Source organism: Diabrotica virgifera, chromosome 6, assembly GCF_917563875.1.
Source record: "Diabrotica virgifera virgifera chromosome 6, PGI_DIABVI_V3a".
Classification (NCBI taxonomy): Eukaryota; Metazoa; Arthropoda; class Insecta; order Coleoptera; family Chrysomelidae; genus Diabrotica; species Diabrotica virgifera.
Window position 1 is genome coordinate 146,063,216 of NC_065448.1, and position 19,825 is coordinate 146,083,040.

The window sequence follows — 19,825 nt, forward strand, 5'->3', positions numbered from 1 at the left end:
ATCTATATTGATGCCCATATATTGCCATTGAGTGTTCTTAAATATTGACTCTAGACCTGCCGTGAACAATTTAGGTGAAATATTGTCTCCTTGTCTTACTCCTTGATTTAACACTAGAAGCACCAGAGCGGTCATTTTGACTGCTTTCTATTTTTGACCCTCTGTATTACTTATTCCTAGTTGTTTGAGAAAGTTGATAATTTATGACTTTTCCTAGATCTACTTGATGATTATAATTCCTCCTTTACAGGTACTTAGTGTAATTACTTTTTGAGATGTGTTAATATATACCTAGAAGCACCAGGGCGGTCATTTTGACTGCTTTCTATTTTGACCCTCTGTATTACTACTTATTCATAGTTATTCTAGAAACTTAAAAATTTAGGACTTTGCTACATCTATTTAAGAATTACAAGTTCTCTTTTGCTGGTAGGTACTTAGTGTAATTACTTGTTGAATATGTTGATGTCTACCTAGAAAAAATGCGGTCCTTATTACGGTGGAGAAGTACCAGATTTGAGCGATGATCAATAGATAAATTTGCATTGCGTCGGCAATATGGAACTTATTTATAGAGAATTGTATATTTTGCTGCACCTATGTACAACTGGCTAAATATATCTATCGTCGAACAGCTTTTTCCCACAAAGGCAAGATGTTACTTCACCCAGTACATGGCGTGTAAACCCGATAAGTTTGGAATCAAATTCTGGCTTACAGCTAACGCCTAGTCCAAATATTTGTTGCACGGATTTCCTCACCTACGGAAAGATGAACAGCGACCAGACAATCAACTTCTAGGGGAACATGTAATTAGCCGTCTAATGGGCCCATTTATGAATAAGGGAAGAAATGTCACGATACATAAAAAGTATTACGAAAGAAGGCTACCAGCAGTACTGGAACAATAAACCGAGCAAGAAAGGATATTCCTCCGTCAATAAAAAACGAAAAGATGGAATTATACAAATCAAAAATTTTCATACACGAAGACTTGAGCTAACCAGGGAAACCAGGTGTACCAGAGAAAAATTATCAAAAATGTTCTAGCGCTGAATTCTCTATACTCAAACAATATTGAAATAGGCATAGAAAAAAAAGGAGAAACCTAAAACCATTACCTACTACAACCATACAAAATACGGAGTAGACGTTGTAGATCAGATGGCCATAGGCTCGACCAAATCAGCTTCAAGAAGATGGCCGTTGCAGGCTTCTTTTAATATCTTAGATATGGTAGGAATAAATGCTTGGATGCTGTATAAGGAAGTTACTGGTTGTCAAATATCTGGGCAAACTTTCCTACTTCAGTTGGCAGAAGAATTGCGACAAGATCATCTGACTAAGGGCAGGACAATATCAACGGAAACAAATCAGAGATACAACACCTCAATCAAATAATAAACGTTGGCAGTGACAAAAGCTACAATATCTCGGACATGTGATGCGGAGCGAGAAGTATGGCATCCTATGACTCATAATGCAAGGAGGGGTAGGTAGCAGAAGAAGCATTGGAAGAAGACGAATTTCATGGCTGAGGTTTGGATGCAGCTCAAAACAACTATTCAGAGCTACTGACTCAAAAATTAAAATAGCTATGATGATTGCCAACCTCCGTAGCAGAGATAGCACCTTAAGAAGAAGTGGAAAACTGGGAACTAAAACTAAAATTAAACATGTGAAAGTCATATACCTATGTAAAAAATTTGTGTGTAAGTCTTGTACAAGAAAAATTAAAAATTTTGTTACTACATAAATTGTGCTTAAATAATTAAATAATTTATTTAAATTAACTAAATGTCTCTTGTTAGTAGGTATTAACTCAATATAGGTTTTTTTTTCAATTAAAAAACGATACGAAAATGACTGGCGATAGAAAATTCTAATACCCGTCATCTTGACCGCTCCGGTGCTTCTAGGTATGCAAAAATGTTGGTGCTTCTAGTGTTAAGCTGAATGTGTATCTGTCTTCGTGTAGTCGTATATTTAATGTAGCGTTCTCATAGATGTTTTTGATTAGTGCTTAGGTTACTGATATAATATGCCCTTATTCGAAATGTGAAAGCTAAATCAAAAGATTATAAAATCTGTATAATATAGTTGTACAAACTTTTTTATTTAGTTTCATATATTTTAAATTTTCAGTGAGACAACGGGGCCATCGTCAAAATCGAAAGAAGCCAAACAACCGCCTCCATCATCCCAAGGAAATTATGGAAATTATAACGCTCCATATGGACCACCATCAAACCAACCATCATATCCCCCGTATTCTGGTAATCAACAAGGACCCAACTATTATCCTCCCCAGTACGGTCAAGGAGATCAATACCAATATCAAAATTGGCAATATCCACCACAAGGTGGCTATGGTGGATATAATCAATGGGGGGGCGGTTATGGGGGAGGAGGATATGGGTACTAACCAAGTGACAAGAATGTTAGTACTAATAATAACCGTCAAAATGATCGCTTGTGCAGTTCACAAGTCTGTATTGGATTTCATTTGGCTACCAATTTTCGTTAAAATGTTATTGGGCACCAAAAAAATTTTAGCGTTTATTATTATCATACCTTGTGTTGCAATTGTGTTAAATATTTTACGAACCATATTTTTTTTGTATTTTCTTATTATGGAAATCTTGTAATTTTAATTAGTATGTCAAAATAAAAAAAATAGTAACGAAAAATATTTTTATTTCCTATATTTACAGATAAATCATTTAAAAAATTACTTTATGGAAATTGTCGGGTAAACTGTATAAAACAACAGTTGGATTTTTTCTTTTAGTTTTTTGGTCATAAATTTCATCACATATGTTATTGAGGTACTTCTTGTGCCGAGGGTGCCTACAAAACAAACAAATGAAAACCGTCAATCAGTATCACTCATATTTATACAGCATGGTACAAATGAAAGGAATAAATTAGTTTTTTCGGAAGTCAGCTACATTAGGAAAAATCCTGACACAGGTCGATTTTTTGGCATATACATATATCAAACTAGTGACGTCATCTATCTGGGTGTGATGGCGTAATCGTTGATTTTATTAAATAAGAATATGGGTCATGCGCTAGCTCATTTGAAAGATTATTCAATTCTCTATTAAGTAATATGTATAAACATAATTGTTCTAACCAGGGGCTTTGGCTCATGCGCACTGGTTCTTGCACTTTTTAGCCGTAAATCATTCAGACCTTGGTCAGAGCAAGGGGACAGTTCCTATGGTTCAAATGTTAAGAAATAAGACCACAGAAAACTGTAAACACTTTTAATGTTAAAAGGAACTTAACATCAAACATAAATAAACAAATAACATGTGAACGAAATGTTAGAGAATTATACTCTACAATAGTATATTAAACAAAGGGTTAAGAAATACATGGTGTGTGAGGTAGCGAGAATAAACTACAACTACTTACAAAACAGGAGAGAGCGGTGTTAGCAACAATGTTGCTGCGACTAGGCGTCAGAACCTTGAGCACATACTAACTTTTACTTACAATAGAGTGGCGCACTTGTTTCTTGTTGACGCACTGCACTTTCATACACTTTTTACTGACAAAAGAGATACTAAGCTATGATACATTGTTTATAGGTATAGAGACTTGAGAGAGTTGGCATCATAGCCTACACGAGCTATTCGTGACTAAAGCGATCGGTACTAACTAGGTACAATCCTTAAGGTGTCTAACTTCCGACTGACTACTTACTAAAAAGCCTGCCTGTAGCTCGAGGGGCGAGGGGTAGCGGGATCCTCACGGAAAACAGCGCCGTTTGATTTTACAACTACAAGGAAAAATGTTCTCGCATAGCAACAGCAAACTGTTGAGTTTTTGCACTCTATGTTTTGGGAATCAGTGGCTCGGGGCATAACTATTTATTTGCGTTTTATCAGCGGCATGGGGAGTTATTTTTGCTAGCTATGTACAGTTTAAATGTAATTTGAACAATAATTATGTTTTCTTGAATTAAATTAATTGGCATACAGAGAAGAATGTATGTAAGTTATTTAATTCAAAATACATTTTACTGCTGTCAGAAAACAGAAAAAATGTTTATTTTAACAAATAAACATTGCTTTTCGCTCAAACTGAATGTTCAAACTGCCAAGAGGCAAGTGGGTGGTAGCTTTAACATTGAATTTAACCCTCTTTTGCCCAAACAAAGAAATCCTCAACCCATGATAATTTCCTTTTTGCATTTTATTGTTTTAGGGCCCAATTAAGCAAAAATCATATTTAAAATTATTTTTCCCTCCCCCTCCCACGTATGCTGCCCAATGTGTACTGGTAGATATATTTTATAAAAGTATATTGCAAATAAACCAGAAAGTATTAGTGCCTAGAACTTATGAATAATTAAACTTAAATAACATAATAATAAGTCATTTGAATAGGTTTTCATAAAAAATTATTAGAATAGTAACAGTAGGTAAACTGAATTTACCGCTTGTGTTGAAGGCTGGAAAAAAGCGCACACTCACAGAACAAGAAAATATATGAACATAACTTAATCCTTTGAAATCGTTTAAATCAAACAAAGATTCTCAACTGTATAGAGAAAGAACAGCTGATTGTGAGAACCAAGGTTTGAACTATTGAAAAAGCCCGCAATATTTAAAAAATAATAATTTACAGTCCCTGGCCATATTATTATGACCACCTATGAATTTTTACAAAAATCAACTATTCTACTAGGTACGTTTAAGGCCCCAGGATGCGATACAATAACTGTAGAAATGTTAAAATATGGAGGACATAGAATACAGAGTGAAATATCAAAGTTAATACTAGAAATATGGACCACAGAAATAATGCCAGAGCAATGGAAAATTGCAGTGATATGCCCTATACATAAGAAGGGAGATAAGTGAGATTGAAATAATCACCGGGGAATATCACTACTAAACGTTGGATACAAAATATTTAGCAAAATATTGGAAGGAGGACTAAATAATATAATGGAACAAACAACAGGGGATTACCAAGGAGGTTTCAGGAAAGGCAGGTCAACTATAGACCAAATATTTACAGTAAGGCAAACGCTGGAAAAATTCTACGAGCGGAATACCGAACTACATCATCTATTTGTAGATTTCAAACAAGCGTATGACTCAATAATTAGAAAGGAATTATATAGCGCAATGCAAGAGTTAAATGTACCAAAAAAACTAATCAGATTAGTAAAACTATGCCATGCCTAACCAACACCAAAGCAAAAGTAAGGATCCAAAATCAACTGTCCGATGAATTTAACATTAATGAAGGTCTAACACAAGGGGATGCACTGTCAACAACACTTTTTAACCTTGCGTTGTAACAAGTAATCAGGAAAACTCCTATAGATAGGGATGGTACAATATTTACAAAGCTCAATCAGGTCGTTGCCTACGCAGATGATATAGACATAATCAGCTGGACATTAAACGACCTAGAAAAAACTTATACATATTTTAAAGAAGCCGCACAGACTATGGGTCTAGAAGTTAATGTCTCAAAGACAAAGTACATGATAACAACTCGGGAAAAGGTACAAACGAAAGGCAACATATCTCTGAGCGGGCAAATATTTGAAAGAGTGGACCGTTTCAAATATTTAGGATCAACAATAACAGAAGGAAATAAAAACAGTGATGAGGTAACAGCAAGAATTTCGCTTGGAAACAAATGCTTCTACAGCCTACAAAATATCATAAAGTCAAAATCAGTATCTATTAATTTAAAAGTAAAAATATACACAACAGTAATGAGACCTGTAGTAATGTATGCATCAGAAACATGGACCTTGACTAGTGAACAAGAGGAACAACTTCTTAGATGGGAAAGAAAAATCTTAAGGAAAATATATGGACCTATACTGGAGAATGGCGTATAAGAATGAACCACGAAATAAATAGTGTTTAACAGACGGACTATAATAAAAGAAATACGAAGTAAACGACTGAGTTGGTTAGGACACGTAGAAAGGATGGATGATAAGAGAAATACAAAAAAAAAGTACTTAGAAAAGAATTAAATGGGAAGAGACCGAGAGGTAGGCCTAGAAAGAGATGGATTGATGGTATTAACCAGGATCTGAAAGACCTAGGAATACGAGAATGGGAAAAACAAGCAAAGGAAAGAAAAACCTGGGCAGCTATAGTCAAACAAGCAAAACACATAACGCCGAAAAGACCTCAAAAAAAAAGAAACAAGAAAGTAATATTTTAGATAAATATCGTTTAGAACTTTTGAGGAGTTATGCGTGTGGCTGGCGTCCACACCATGTAAAACTTTAGAGCCTAGAAACCCCAACGGGCGACCATGGGCTGTCAGCGGTCACCGATGATGATGACGTTTTGTTTAAAATATGATTTTTAAATTTAATTTTGTTATGCAGTGTTAATGTTAAGCATTAACTATAATATATTTAATAATAAACCAATAAAATATTTGAAAATATTACATAATACATATTTGTATTTTTTTAATAATTTGTTGAATTTCTCACCTTAATCATATGGAAAATATGTGGGAGCTTTTAAAACGAGAAATTTCCGATGAAAAGGTCACTAACGAAATTTTGATTAAAGAACTAATATATCGTAGAAACCAAAATGACAAATTGAAGCAAAAAAAAATTAACTGCATTTAAAGTATGCCAAGACGGGTACTAGCGGCAATCACAATTAGAGGGGGCTCAGCAAAATATTAAAAAAATACAAATATGTGATTACGTATTTTTTATGGGAAATAAGCCACAATTTTACTAAAAAATAAATTTATTAACGTTTCGAAGCCCAAATCGGGTTTCGTTGTCAAAATACAAAATACTATTAAAATAAAACAAACATGTTGTTGCTAAGTAAAAAAATTCTTCTAATAATTTATTTAATGTGACTCATTTATATTGGCAATTCAGATGTATATTATACATTTTAAAGTAGAAGACTTTAAAATGATATCGCCAATATTTATGAGTTGCGTTCCTGGGACGACTTTACTAAAAGATAGTTCATTCGATTACATGAAATCAATCCCAACTCAAGAATATCCGTCGCAAAAAAATCATAGCATGTGATATGTCTTTAAAAAGACAACTAAATGTAACGATGACAGTAAAATTCTCGCGTTAGAGATTCCATAGTAAATCACGAGGGAAAACCAGGAAAAAACCTCGTGATACTATCCCGACATCGTAAGTATTTGGTCTTACATTTAATTAGTAAATCAATAACATATCGAGTTAGTACAAATTTTATATTTTAGTATTACTTATTGTATATCTATGTAATATTAATATTATTTATAATTTAAACATATTAAAGTCAGAATTTGGTATTAGTTTTTTGAAGGTAGATTAAATGTAAGACCAAATACTTACGATGTCGGGATAGTATCACGAGGTTTTTTCCTGGTTTTCCCTCGTGATTTACTATGGAATCTCTAACGCGAGAATTTTACTGTCATCGTTACATTTGGTTGTCTTTTTAAACACAGATCACATGCTATGATTTTTTTTGCGACGGATATTCTTGAGTTGGGATTGATTTCATGTAATCGAATGAACTATCTTTTAGTAAAGTCGTCCCAGGAACGCAACTCATAAATATTGGCGATATCATTTTAAAGTCTTCTACTTTAAAATGTATAATATACATCTGAATTGCCAATATAAATGAGTCAGATTAAATAAATTATTAGAAGAATTTTTTTACTTAGCAACAACATGTTTGTTTTATTTTAATAGTATTTTGTATTTTGACAACCAAACCCGACTTGGGCTTCGAAACGTTAATAAATTCATTTTTTAGTAAAATTGTGGCTTATTTCCCATAAAAAATACGTAATTATAAAAATGCCACAAGGAAATAGCTTCAGAACAACATTACAAATATGTGATATTTTCAAATGGTTTATTGCTGTTTATTATTAAATGTATTATATTTAATAATAAACAGCAATAAAACATTTAAAAAATATCACATATATTTATTTTTTTAATATTTTGTTGGGCCACCTTTTTTTTTATTAATGGCTTTGACAGAGCCAATTAGCCAGACTATTTGTGTTTTTTTGTATGGTATTACAATAACAATTTTAAGTTAATATCTAAGCCTACTTATTATCTAAATTTACAGAGTGTTAAACTATCTTAATGGATACATTTTTCAATTTTGTGTGATATATTTACAATTTTATAATTTTATTATCTAAGCCTATTTAAAATTTAAATTTACAGGACGTTACATATTCGTAAAGACATTGTAACGTCTGCTTATTTTTTGGAAAAAGAATTTCGTTTAAATTGACAGGTAAAGGACAATTTAGATCAATTAACTTTTCATACATTACTTTAATATTTTGTCTGTACAGTCCACACTCCAATATGAGGTGCTGTAGATCTCCCATTCCACCACAGGCGCAATATGGGTTATCACTGATACCTATGCTGTGTTTGTATGCTGGGTTTAGTGCGTGATTTGACCTCATTCTGTTTATTGTTTTTATAAATAGCCTATTTGATTCTTGTTTAAACCATCTCTCATTGGGAATTAGTGGCTGGCAATTTCTAAAATTTATTCCCGTTGTACTTTGGTTATATACACGTTGCCAATTTTGTTTGCAATGGTTTTTACTGATATTATCTATATCGGTTACTGGTAGAAGTATGTTGCTTATGTTTTGTTTGGTTAAAGCTGCAGATTTAGCTAATTTGTCGACTTCTTCATTTCCTAATATTCCAGAATGTCCTTTCACCCAACAAATAATAATTGAACTGCCCGAGGAAGTAAAATCATAATATAGACTCTTAATTTCTATCTCAATGTGGTTTAGATTTTTTGTCGATTGGATAGAAGTGAGTTTGTCCACAATACTTCTACAATCGGTGAAAATGATATAATTGTCCATACCAACAGAGGCTATATATTTTAACGCAAGTAATAAAGCTGATAATTCGGCAGTATATATTGAAGCTTCATTAGGCAATCGGCATGATTCTTTGTATTCAGAATTCCAGTGATATATTGCACATCCGGTTTTATTTTGAATTTTGGAGCCGTCAGTAAAAATATATTGAAACATAGGCCACCTGTCTTTAATTATTTTGTTGATAATATTGCCTGGAAGGTTTGAATCCATGTAGTTTGTTTGTATTACCTTGGAAAAGAGTGTTTCAGGAGGTTTAGTGTAAATTAAAGGTATTTTATTTTTGTACATTTGGTTTTCATTCATTGTCAACTTCCTGGGCCACCTTTAACTTTGAATAGCGCTTGTATCCGTCTTGGCATACTTTGAACGCATTTAAATTTTTTTTGCTTCAATTTGTCATTGTGGTTTCAATGATATGTTAGTCCTTTAATCAAAACAATTTCATTAGTGATCTTTTCATCGGAAATTTCTCGTTTTAAACGCTCCCAAATATTTTCCATCTGATTAAGGTCAGAAGTTCAACAAATTATTAAAAGTATATAAACCTGTAACATTTTCAAATGTTTTATTGGTGTTTATTATTAAATATAATATTGTTAATGTATAACATTACATAACAAAATTTAATGTAAAAATCATATTTTAAACAAAACGTACCTAGTGGAATAGTTGATTTTTGTAAAAATTCATGGGTGGTCATAATAATATGGCCAGGGACTGTATAAAGTCATGTATCTTGTGAGATACATTGGGCAAAAGAGGGTTAAGCGAAATGCAATGTTTATTGGTCAAACATTTTTTTTCTGTTGTATGGCAGCAATAAAATATACTTTAAATTAAATAAATTACATACATTCTATTTTTTGTGTCAATTAAATTCAATTTTTTTGACGCCCTGTATAAATAGCGATACAAAGGTATAAAATTACATTATATTGATTGTTTCTTACCTTTAGACGTATCGGAAAAGTTTGGCAATTAACACTGTGACAGTGACAGTTTTTGTTGACATACTCATCTGATATATAATCCGGTTCTCTTCTACCGTGAGGTGTCGAGAATAACATACTCATCTGATACGTCTAAAGGTGGGAAACAATATAATGTAAATTTATACGTATCTATCGCTAAATTTCCAATCTGTACCAGTTTCGTCTCTTTTATCTCGCAAGTTAATATTATATTTTCCATCTTTTGCGTTATTTAGCCGGTTATTAGCGCGCTCATCACTGTATAGAGAATTAATTACCTTTCAAATGAGCTAGCACACGACCCCTATTCTCATTTAAAAAAATCATCGAATAGTCGCTAGTATGATCGACTAGTATCATCGAATAGTCACTAGCACACGACCCCTATTCTCATTTGAAAAAATCATCGAATAGTCGCTAGTATGATGTATGGCCTATGCCAAAAAATCATAATTTAAAAATAAAAACCGACCCGTTTCGGGATATTTCCTTAAAGTCGCTGACTTACAAAATAACGAATTTATCATTTGCACCGTACTGTGTAAAAAATATTAAATACACACAATTGGTAATATAAAATTGGCATGTCAGACTATGACTTTGATGTCTAACTTTCGTGTAAGACAGCATTAAAATTATGTTCGCTCAATGTTAACAGTTTTTAAGTCGAATATTCGCACGATTCGATCGTGTGAATTCGCATTTAAATGCCCACCAATTAAATATCTACATAAACATGCTAACTGTAAAAAGTCTGGGAACCTCTGGTTTATTTATATTACTCTAGTATTAAACACTAAATATTTTTGACATTGATTTCCAGTCCGGAAATCAGTCTAAAAAAACATGAATACAAAAATTATCAAAAACCGATAAGTATGTTTTTCTGTCAATTGTATATAAAGATTTAGAATCCAAGATAGCAAAAAAGAGATATCTCAAAAAGTTTGGTAGACAGAAATCAAGACGTTAGACAAGAATTGCACACCTACTCAATGAGAATAGAGAAGATATAAACAGAATGGATGAAAATCAGTGAATTTTTGATAGCTGTGATAGTTTATATGATAAGAAAAGTCTAACGAAAAAGTATCTAATAAAATACAATCATTCAGACCGTTTGCCAGTAGACAAGCTGAAGTTGACATCAGAGATTAGAAGATTTTGACTTAAGTTATTAGATTTAACTTACTCAGGAGTAAGGACGGAAGACAGAGCAAATGAAGGGGTTGCAATAATAATAAATTTGGGAATACAATTAGATGTAAAAATCAACATCATTCAAATTTACGGACCAGTAGAAGGTACACCAGAAGAAGAAATGATAGAATTATACAGAAAACTGTAACATGAACTGGATGAGGCAAGAAAGGATTAAGAACCTGTAATAATAATGGGGACTGGAACGCCAGAATTGGTAAGGATGTTAACAGAGGAATAGGATGCATGGGCAAATATGGAGAAGAAGTTTAAACAGAAATGGAAAGAAAATGATAGAATTATGTCGAAAGAATAATTTAAAAATAGTAAATACATACTGGAACCAAAAAATGGAGAACAAAAATACACATTCGTGGCAGAGGAACGAAATGCTAAAAGCCTGATAGACTATATTGTCTACTCCCAAGATTTAACAAAAACAATACAAAAAATTGAAACAAAAACGGAAACCGAAATAACATCAAACCAGAAGATGGTAGTAGCCGATTAGTATAATAAGTGAAGAAGGAATACAAGAGTATAAGAAAATAGCAATACACAAAATGAAAAACAAAGAAAAATATGAAAAAGACAGATACAGAATTTGGTAAAATAACGGAGGAAAAACAGAGGACAATGGAAGAAAAACGGAAAGCTTTCAAAGAAATTATACTGAAGACAGCGAAAGAGGCATGTGGAAAAATAGTAATAAATAAACATAGGAAAAGAACAGAATGGTGGAAATCTAATGTAAAAGAAAAGAAAACAGCATGGAAAAAATATCAAAACAAAAATACAATCCGACAGAAAACTATATAAAAAAGAGAAATATAGCGAAAAAACAAAGTTGGAGAAGATATAAACGAAAAATACGTAGTAAACAAATCGTTTTGGACTAGGATAAGAAAATTAAGAACAAGTACGAAAAAATAAATCAGAGCAATAAAAAAATAAATTAAGGACAGATACGCTGGAAATTTTGGAAACATGGAGGGAACACTATGAGAAAAAATTTATAAGTACACCACAAGAAAGTCTGAGAGAAACAAATGACATGGGGGAACAATTAAGAGAGATTTCAAGAGAAGAACTGGTAGAAGCGATACGAAAATTAAAGATAGGTAAAGCTCCAGGGGAGGATGAAATTGCACCAGAAATGATCAAATACTTGGGAGAGAAAGGGAAAGACTGGCTGTGGACAATATTCAATGTAAGGAGAACAGGATCCCAAAAGATTGGGAAAACAATTTAATACTACCAATATATAAGAAGTGCGAGGAAACTCTTTGTGACAACTATAGAGCAATCTGCCTAGCTCAAGTAACTTATAAAATATACACAAAAATATTGGAAAAAAGACTTAAGAGAATATGTAGAACTAAATCTGGAAGAAGAACAAGGAACATTCAGACCTGGAAGACAGACTAATGACAACATATTCAATTTAAGAAGACTGGTAGAGAGAAAAATAGAAGGAGAAGAGTTGTTCCTAACATTCATAGACTTAAAAGCTGCCTTAGATTCAATAGATAGAGAGAAAATCTGGAAATGCTTAGGACTTGGAAGTACCCACAGAATTAATCAAGATTATCAAAAGTACATACGACGTAGTGAAAGCTAAAGTACAAATTGGAGGTCAGCTGTCAAAATAGTTTCTGATGGACAAAGGACTAAAACAAGACGACAGTCTCACCCACTTACTCTTTGTAATAATAATCAAGAAGTTAACACCATAATCGGCTACAGAAGTTTGGAACAAGTAAAAATAAATAGTCTACTATACGCAGATGATATAGTGCTTATAGCCAATAATAAAAATAAGATGCAGAAAAACCTTAATATGTTGACTGAAGAAATTGAAATGATGGAAATGAAAATAAACATAGACAAAACCAAAACAATGATAATAAATAACAAGAAGGACCTACACAACAAAGAGATAAAGTGCAATCAGATAACATTAGAAAAAGTACAAGCCGACAAGCCAGTGCTGGCGCGTGACCTTGAGCGAAAATACACAGCGACAAATGCAGAATACGAGAAGGTGAGCCGCCACCTCTCGCTTGTCGCTCTGTATCTACCTATGAATACTTAGGGAGTATAATAACTGACGACGGGAGAATAGACGCTGAAATAGCAAACAGAGGAAACAAATCAACACGATTATTTTATGCCTTAAATAAACCCATACTAGGACATAAAGACATACAAATGGAAGTGAAAAGGAAGATTCATAATACAATAACAAGACTAGTAATAACCTATGCAAGTGAAAATTGGACAATACAGAATAAACATGAGTCAAAAATAGAAGCCATGGAAATGAAACACTTGAGAAAGATCGCAGGAAAATCAAAATGGGATAGAATAAGACATAAGAAGAAGAATGGTATGGACATGTGATGAGAATGAAACCAGAAAGGATGCCCAGGAAATTTCTGGAAATGGGAAACACGATAAAAAAGAGAAGAGGGCGTCCCCAAACGAATTGGAGGGATCAAATAGAGGACATAGGAAATGTACGAGAGAAAATGAAAGAAGAAATGAAACAGCTAGCCAAAAACAGAATAGAGTGGAAAAAATAGGTGAAAGAAACAACCGACCATAATCCGACGCCGTAATAGGCATAAGGATAAAGACAAGAAGACTCAAGTTATGTGGAAATAGTTCTTCAGATTTAGCTGATACTTCGGACTTGCCATTAAATGAACACCTTCACTGGGATACTCCTAATAGAGATAAACAATCAATTTGCATTTAATCCAGTACAGTATTCTGCTATTGGGGAACATCTAGCAAAACTAAATAGCGTTTGTTTATTTGACAATGAAAATGTTATATGGTTTGTTTGTCAGGAGTAAAAAAATACTTAAAACAAGTAATTGTAGAAGGCGTTCTTGAAAAAAAAAACACCAAATTCTCTGGTTGCGACTTGCGAACTGGAAAGAGTTGTCTTCTTCATAAGTAAAATGTTTCTTAACGTTTTATTTTGGATGGGTCTGACTAAAAAAACCTACATTACTGGCGCAACAATCTTTGTTATAAAATTCCATTATTTAAAAATGTGGAATGAGTATGAAATGCTTCCCGCGGACCAATAGACGTACCAATATGCGCGGCTTCACACCTACCCGATCGCCGGTTACACGGGTAAAGAGTACATTTTGACACAGTATAAAGAGGGACAGTAGAACCACTCTCCGAAAAATTGGAAGTAAAATCTTTAGTCGCGCATGGCGACCGCGCAATGTTCTTAGTCGTTTTTGCCCCACTCTCGCATTGCTAGTCGCATAGAAAGGTACGGATTTTAACAGGGAAAACCCGCATCCACCACTGGTGAATTACCAATTGCGTACTGCCGGTATTACTTCTTGAGATCAAAGCGCCGACAGAGAAGTGGAACCTCTATATACTGTGATTTTGATCAATGCTTTTACACATACATGTCGGCCTTCGACGGTAATCCAGTAATCAGTATCGGACAACTCAATAAGACAGATAACAATTCGCTAAAGAGTTCTAAAAATAACAGTTTTTTCGTTGTGTCTAGGTACACGCTAACGTGTACGCAAATAAAAAAGTTAGGTACACGTCAGTTAAACTTCGTTAAGCCAGTGCAGTGACGTCATTATTTAGCGTGCGCAGTGACTGTATATTTGGTACACGCTATTTTAATATGTTTAGTCACAGCCACCTTTACTTAACAAGCCATGAAGTTGAAACTTGGCAACATCTAATGGTAGACCGGTTAAGTCTATCAGTTCTCATTTGTTGGTAAACAATATTCACCATATTCACAGAGAAACTGAAAAATTTTACAATATTTCGTGCTACAAATTATAAAGAACATTAAAAGGTATATTATTAAGATGATTCTAGTTCAAACAGCTTGTTTTTTGCAGTAAAGAAGAGACAACTGGAGCAGATTACTATGATTATTTGCAAAGGGATGGTTTGTGCTTAGCAACGGATTCAATAAAATTTATTAATTATCATCTTTGTTCAACATTTGAATTTATTATTAACAATCCCAATCTTAAAAAATTATTTTTGCAAACTAATTGTCACTTAAAGTTATTATCATCTTTGGTAATGAAAAGTTTACAACAGCATGAAGGATTTCACTTAAATTTTGAATTTTAGCGTGAATGTGGGGAAAATGACGTCAAAGTTTATTCTGCCGTTATAAAAATTTTGTGTAATATTGTTTTAAATAATTATACAAAAATAGCAGTCATCAAAGTAATGAATCTTCAAAAAAGTATAAAAAGAAAAATAATGATAAGGGCGATAACAAAAAAGAAAATTATCTACTCTAAACTCCAACAATGCACATCAAACATTATGAGCAATTGTTTTTATAGTTATTGCTAGCGATATTTTGTATATTATTTAAAATAAGATATTATTTATTTAAAATAAGTTACTTACCACTTAAATCAAATTACTTCTAATTTGATTTTGTAAAAGCTTCTAATTAATATATTTTCCTGTTCGACTCAAAAAATACTATAAATTTTACTAGAATTTGTACTTTAAAATCGTGGTTTCGAAAGCGGTAGTCCGAGAATCAGACTACCGACGTCATCAATTGCGACGTTGCCTTTTTCACTTCATGGCTTGTAAAGTAAAGGTGGCTGTGGTTTAGTGTTTGTTTGATAGAAAAATATTTGTTATTAAGGGAAGGGGAAGGGAAGCAGAACTATTCAGATGTATCTAAATCAATGTGTATATAAAAGTATATATTCAGGTTAGCAAAATAAATATTTAGTTGACATGATATGTATAAAATATTGTTAAAAGAATTTTTATACGTAATATAATTTAATTATTTAAACAAAGTTTTTTTTATTTAGCTAATGCCTCGACAACTAATGGCCATTGGCATGGTAGGTACGGTGAATTTTTGCAGTCAAGTACCCAGTGTCATGTTTAGTGTGTGTGTTGAGTAAGCGTCTTGTTACTTTGCAAAGTCGACGTCATTGTTTTTGCAAAGAGACGCTAATTGTATCCGAACGTCTGCGATCCCTCCGGTAAGTACCGATCCCACAAGGACAGAAACTATCTTCATTTATTAATTTATAATAACCGAAAAATTTCTGACCTTGGTGAGATTCGAACTCACGACTATTCGGACCTTTCGATCCAAAGGTAGGCGCTCTTACCACTTAAACAAAGTTTGATTACGGCTGGACAATTCATTTTGTAAGTTCTAAAACATAGGTAGATACATCAAATACACATTCAACAAGGGTGAAGGGTGTGCCGAAGATTAGCACATAATTAGGTAGATATATCGCTTAAATGCACAGCGTCACAAATCAACAATAATAAAATTATTATGTAATTTTTTACCTTGTTTTACGAATGCCTTTTCCACGTCTTCTTACCGCACCACCATGAACGCAAATATATTGAACTTCGTAATATTCAAGGTTGTAACGGTCCACCCGTAATAATATCATTTTAGCGCTTTAATATTTTTTTAATAATTATTTTCTCGTGATCTCTTAATTAAATTCCCCAATTTTCGCGTAATTTACCATTTCTGATTATTATATTTATATTTAAAATTTCTTGGGACGATGCCACACCTAATTATGTGTGGTATCACTGGTTGACTTGTATGACGCCATACCACAACACGCTTAAAACTGCTGTGAGTTTCGTGAGTTGGTAGCGAGAAATATTATTGCATGTTCTGAAAATTTGACAAGGCGATCGTCTTTGACTTGGCTGTTAAGTGTGCTGGAAGTCGGTTCGGTCGACGAACTTTTGGGTTCCATAATGGCGGAAGGTCTCATTTTTTTAAGTCATTCATTGGGAAATACAGTTTAATGGGAAGTGTAAATGGTATCCCAGGGGTTTGCAGAATCCATCCAGCGTGTTCGTGAGGAAAAACAGTAACCAATAAAAGAGATTCCGGTAAATATATATTTTTTTGAAATATAAAGGTTAGATTGGATATTAACACTAGTTTTTCATTTAAAACATTCTTTCTTAATTTGGTTTCTCTTAATCATTCCACTATGTACAATATGTGTTCGGAGAAAGTTCTCATAGTCGCAATTTTTGGTTAGTAAAGTTTAAAATCTGTCCACACCCAATATCTGATAAACTGTGAATAAAAAGAAAATCTAATGCTATACTCATATCACACTGGAAATATAATTATCCTATAATATTTTATTCTAACTATCATATTCTGTGTCCAAATTGTACCTCAAGGTTAAACTCACACCTTTTTACATTTGCTAATTGATGTTTTTATTTCTGTTCATTCTAAAAACCTCTTCTTTATTACTTCTTCTGTTGTTTTTTACTCACACATATCCGATGGGAAATTGAAACTAAGACTGGGAAATGTTTGTTTTAGCCATTTGGGAAGCATATTAAACCCTACTATGTAGACCCTTCGACCACCTGGAAGGAGCCGATTCCAGCCACAACCACAGCCAAGTCAATCTGGGAGTAAGTAATTTTGGGGAATAAGTTTTGGGGGCATTCCAGCTCCATTTTCATCTGGACACTTGGGCTTACTGGAGGCATGATTTGGCATCATCCTGATGCTCATTTTCTAGGATGCAACCGCAACCTCGTTTGGGAACATTTAGTGATGTGTTTTAGTAACTATTGTTTTTTTTTATATTTCAGACTCTCGGTTAAATACACTATGTTAATTAATTTTTTTCCAGATTTAGTTTACCTCTGGTTTTTTATATGACATATTTGTATTAGGTTCCCAAACTGTTGATCCTATGGTAAGTTACTTGTGTACACAAGGTAATAAGCCTAGAAAATTAGGTTTTTATATTTTATTATTGGTTTGATATTTATTTTTGTAATATTACTTGCTTGTTTCCAAAATATTTTATTGCTATTCGCTTTATTTCATTTGTTCGGTTAATTCGTCGTTACTTTATTTTATTGCATTTGCTCGGGTAATTTAGGTCATCGTTTCGGTATTTATCCTAACTTAATTACTATAACTTTTATTCATTTGTATAATTAATTTTGCTTTATTCATTATTGTATTTTCTCTTAGTGAGGCTTGGGCCTATCTATTTGTATAATTTTCATCTTCGTCGGTTTTAATTCAGTTGTACGTAGCAAGCGTACTATAACCATTTGGTAGAAGACTCATGTGAGTTGTACCCTATATGTAAGTAAGAGGTACTTATGTAATTTTGTAACAGGTAACATTATTGTTGTTATCTTAGAGAGGTATAATTTTTTGTATAACTTGTCATTTTAGAGTCACATGATATGCACTTTGTGTAACTCGGAGATTGTTAAAAATCTGGTAGTTAATTTTAATAAATATTTACTTATTTTGTATATCATTTATTTTTATTATTCCTTTATGTTCATTATTGCAGGTTTAATATATTTAATCTTTGACAGCAGTGTAGGATACCTGGGAGAATGATCGAAGATCATTTTCATGGCGCCCATGATTTGTTAGCTTTATTTGGTTTGTTCATCTTTAGCAATTATTCATCTTCATTCATTTTCAGTACATTATTCTTATTTTATTATTTCACCTTTTATTCATCATTACTATCCACTTAGAGCTACTGTTCTTCGACAGGCATGCAAACGAGCCGTATCCATCCTTGAGTGTCAAGTTGTTCTCTTGCATCTCTTGCTAGCCAATTCTATTCAATTTGCCTCTGTCTTTTCATACTTCTACGTCTATCCCTTTTAATATCCCCTTCTCTTCACTTCTACATCCTTCCACCTTCCTCCACTAATACTAATGGAAAGTAGTATTTTTCCTACTGAGGCTTCTCAACGTAGAAGCCACTTCACTATCTTCTTTACATCCCATCTATTTTCAGTTTTGTCCCACTAGTTACTCCCTTTTTTTCCTTACTTCTGTTGGAGTATATCCTTCTTTTTACTTTCACTCCAACAGAAGTTTTCTTATTTTTGTTACAAGGTGTTGCTTTAATTTACCTTTTACGAATTTTTGTCTCTTATCTTTTTCATACTGTTTTAAAATGTTGTTAAACTCATTAAAAGAACTAAATAATTGTCCACACTGCATAATTAATTTAAAAACAAACACTAAACAAATAAAAAATAAGAAAACTCTTTACTAACCAATATTAAAGTGTAAACACAACGCGATTAGACAAATTCTAACCTCACTCTGACACTCGCAGTACTTACCACAGCATACACCATAGATATAATAACAAAATAGATTAGACCAGTCCGAAAAATAGAGTAACGCGGAACAGTTCGGGTCGGTGGTCTATCTATCTCTCTCTACCGGCGTTTAGCTTTCTCTCTCTAGCATATGATGGCTGCCGCCTCTGTGTCACTGTCGTTCCATTACTCCCACCTCTTGGTAGATACGCTCACACTCGCATGACAGACAAAGATAGCTAGACCACCGTACTTGATATCGGCGTTAAACCCGATGCATTGAGTGGCATATGACTAGCCAGATCTATTGTTGACATATCTGTGGCATACACGCGGCTTAAGTTAGCGTGTATGCAAAAAACCAGTCACAGTGCACGCTAGATAGTGACGTCACTGACTTCATGACGTTTAGCTCGCGTGTACCTAACATTTTATTTGCGTCCACGTTAGCGTGTACCTAGACACAGCGTTTTTTATATAAAATCAAACTAAAAATTAAAGGAATAATTTAGAAAACAAAAAAAATCGCCGGTGTAACTTATTAATCTTGAATTTTAAATACACTCCTGGCCAAAAAAATACCG

General features: G+C 33.2%; 2 protein-coding genes across 4 annotated transcripts in view; one reads left to right on the plus strand and one right to left on the minus strand.

Annotated features, from left to right (window-relative positions):
* LOC126886910 (pre-mRNA-processing factor 39) overlaps nt 1–2,690 on the plus strand; it is a 126,404-nt gene extending 123,714 nt beyond the window's left edge. For both annotated transcript variants that reach the window (XM_050654069.1, XM_050654070.1), the window contains one exon: nt 2,146–2,690. In XM_050654069.1, the coding sequence (XP_050510026.1) occupies nt 2,146–2,425 (280 nt within the window). In that variant the 3' untranslated portion in view covers nt 2,426–2,690. The remainder of the gene's footprint in view (nt 1–2,145) is intronic.
* Nucleotides 2,681–19,825, minus strand: part of LOC126886909 (eIF-2-alpha kinase GCN2) — a 274,664-nt gene continuing 257,519 nt past the window's right edge. For both annotated transcript variants that reach the window (XM_050654067.1, XM_050654068.1), the window contains one exon: nt 2,681–2,850. In XM_050654067.1, the coding sequence (XP_050510024.1) occupies nt 2,724–2,850 (127 nt within the window). In that variant the 3' untranslated portion in view covers nt 2,681–2,723. The remainder of the gene's footprint in view (nt 2,851–19,825) is intronic.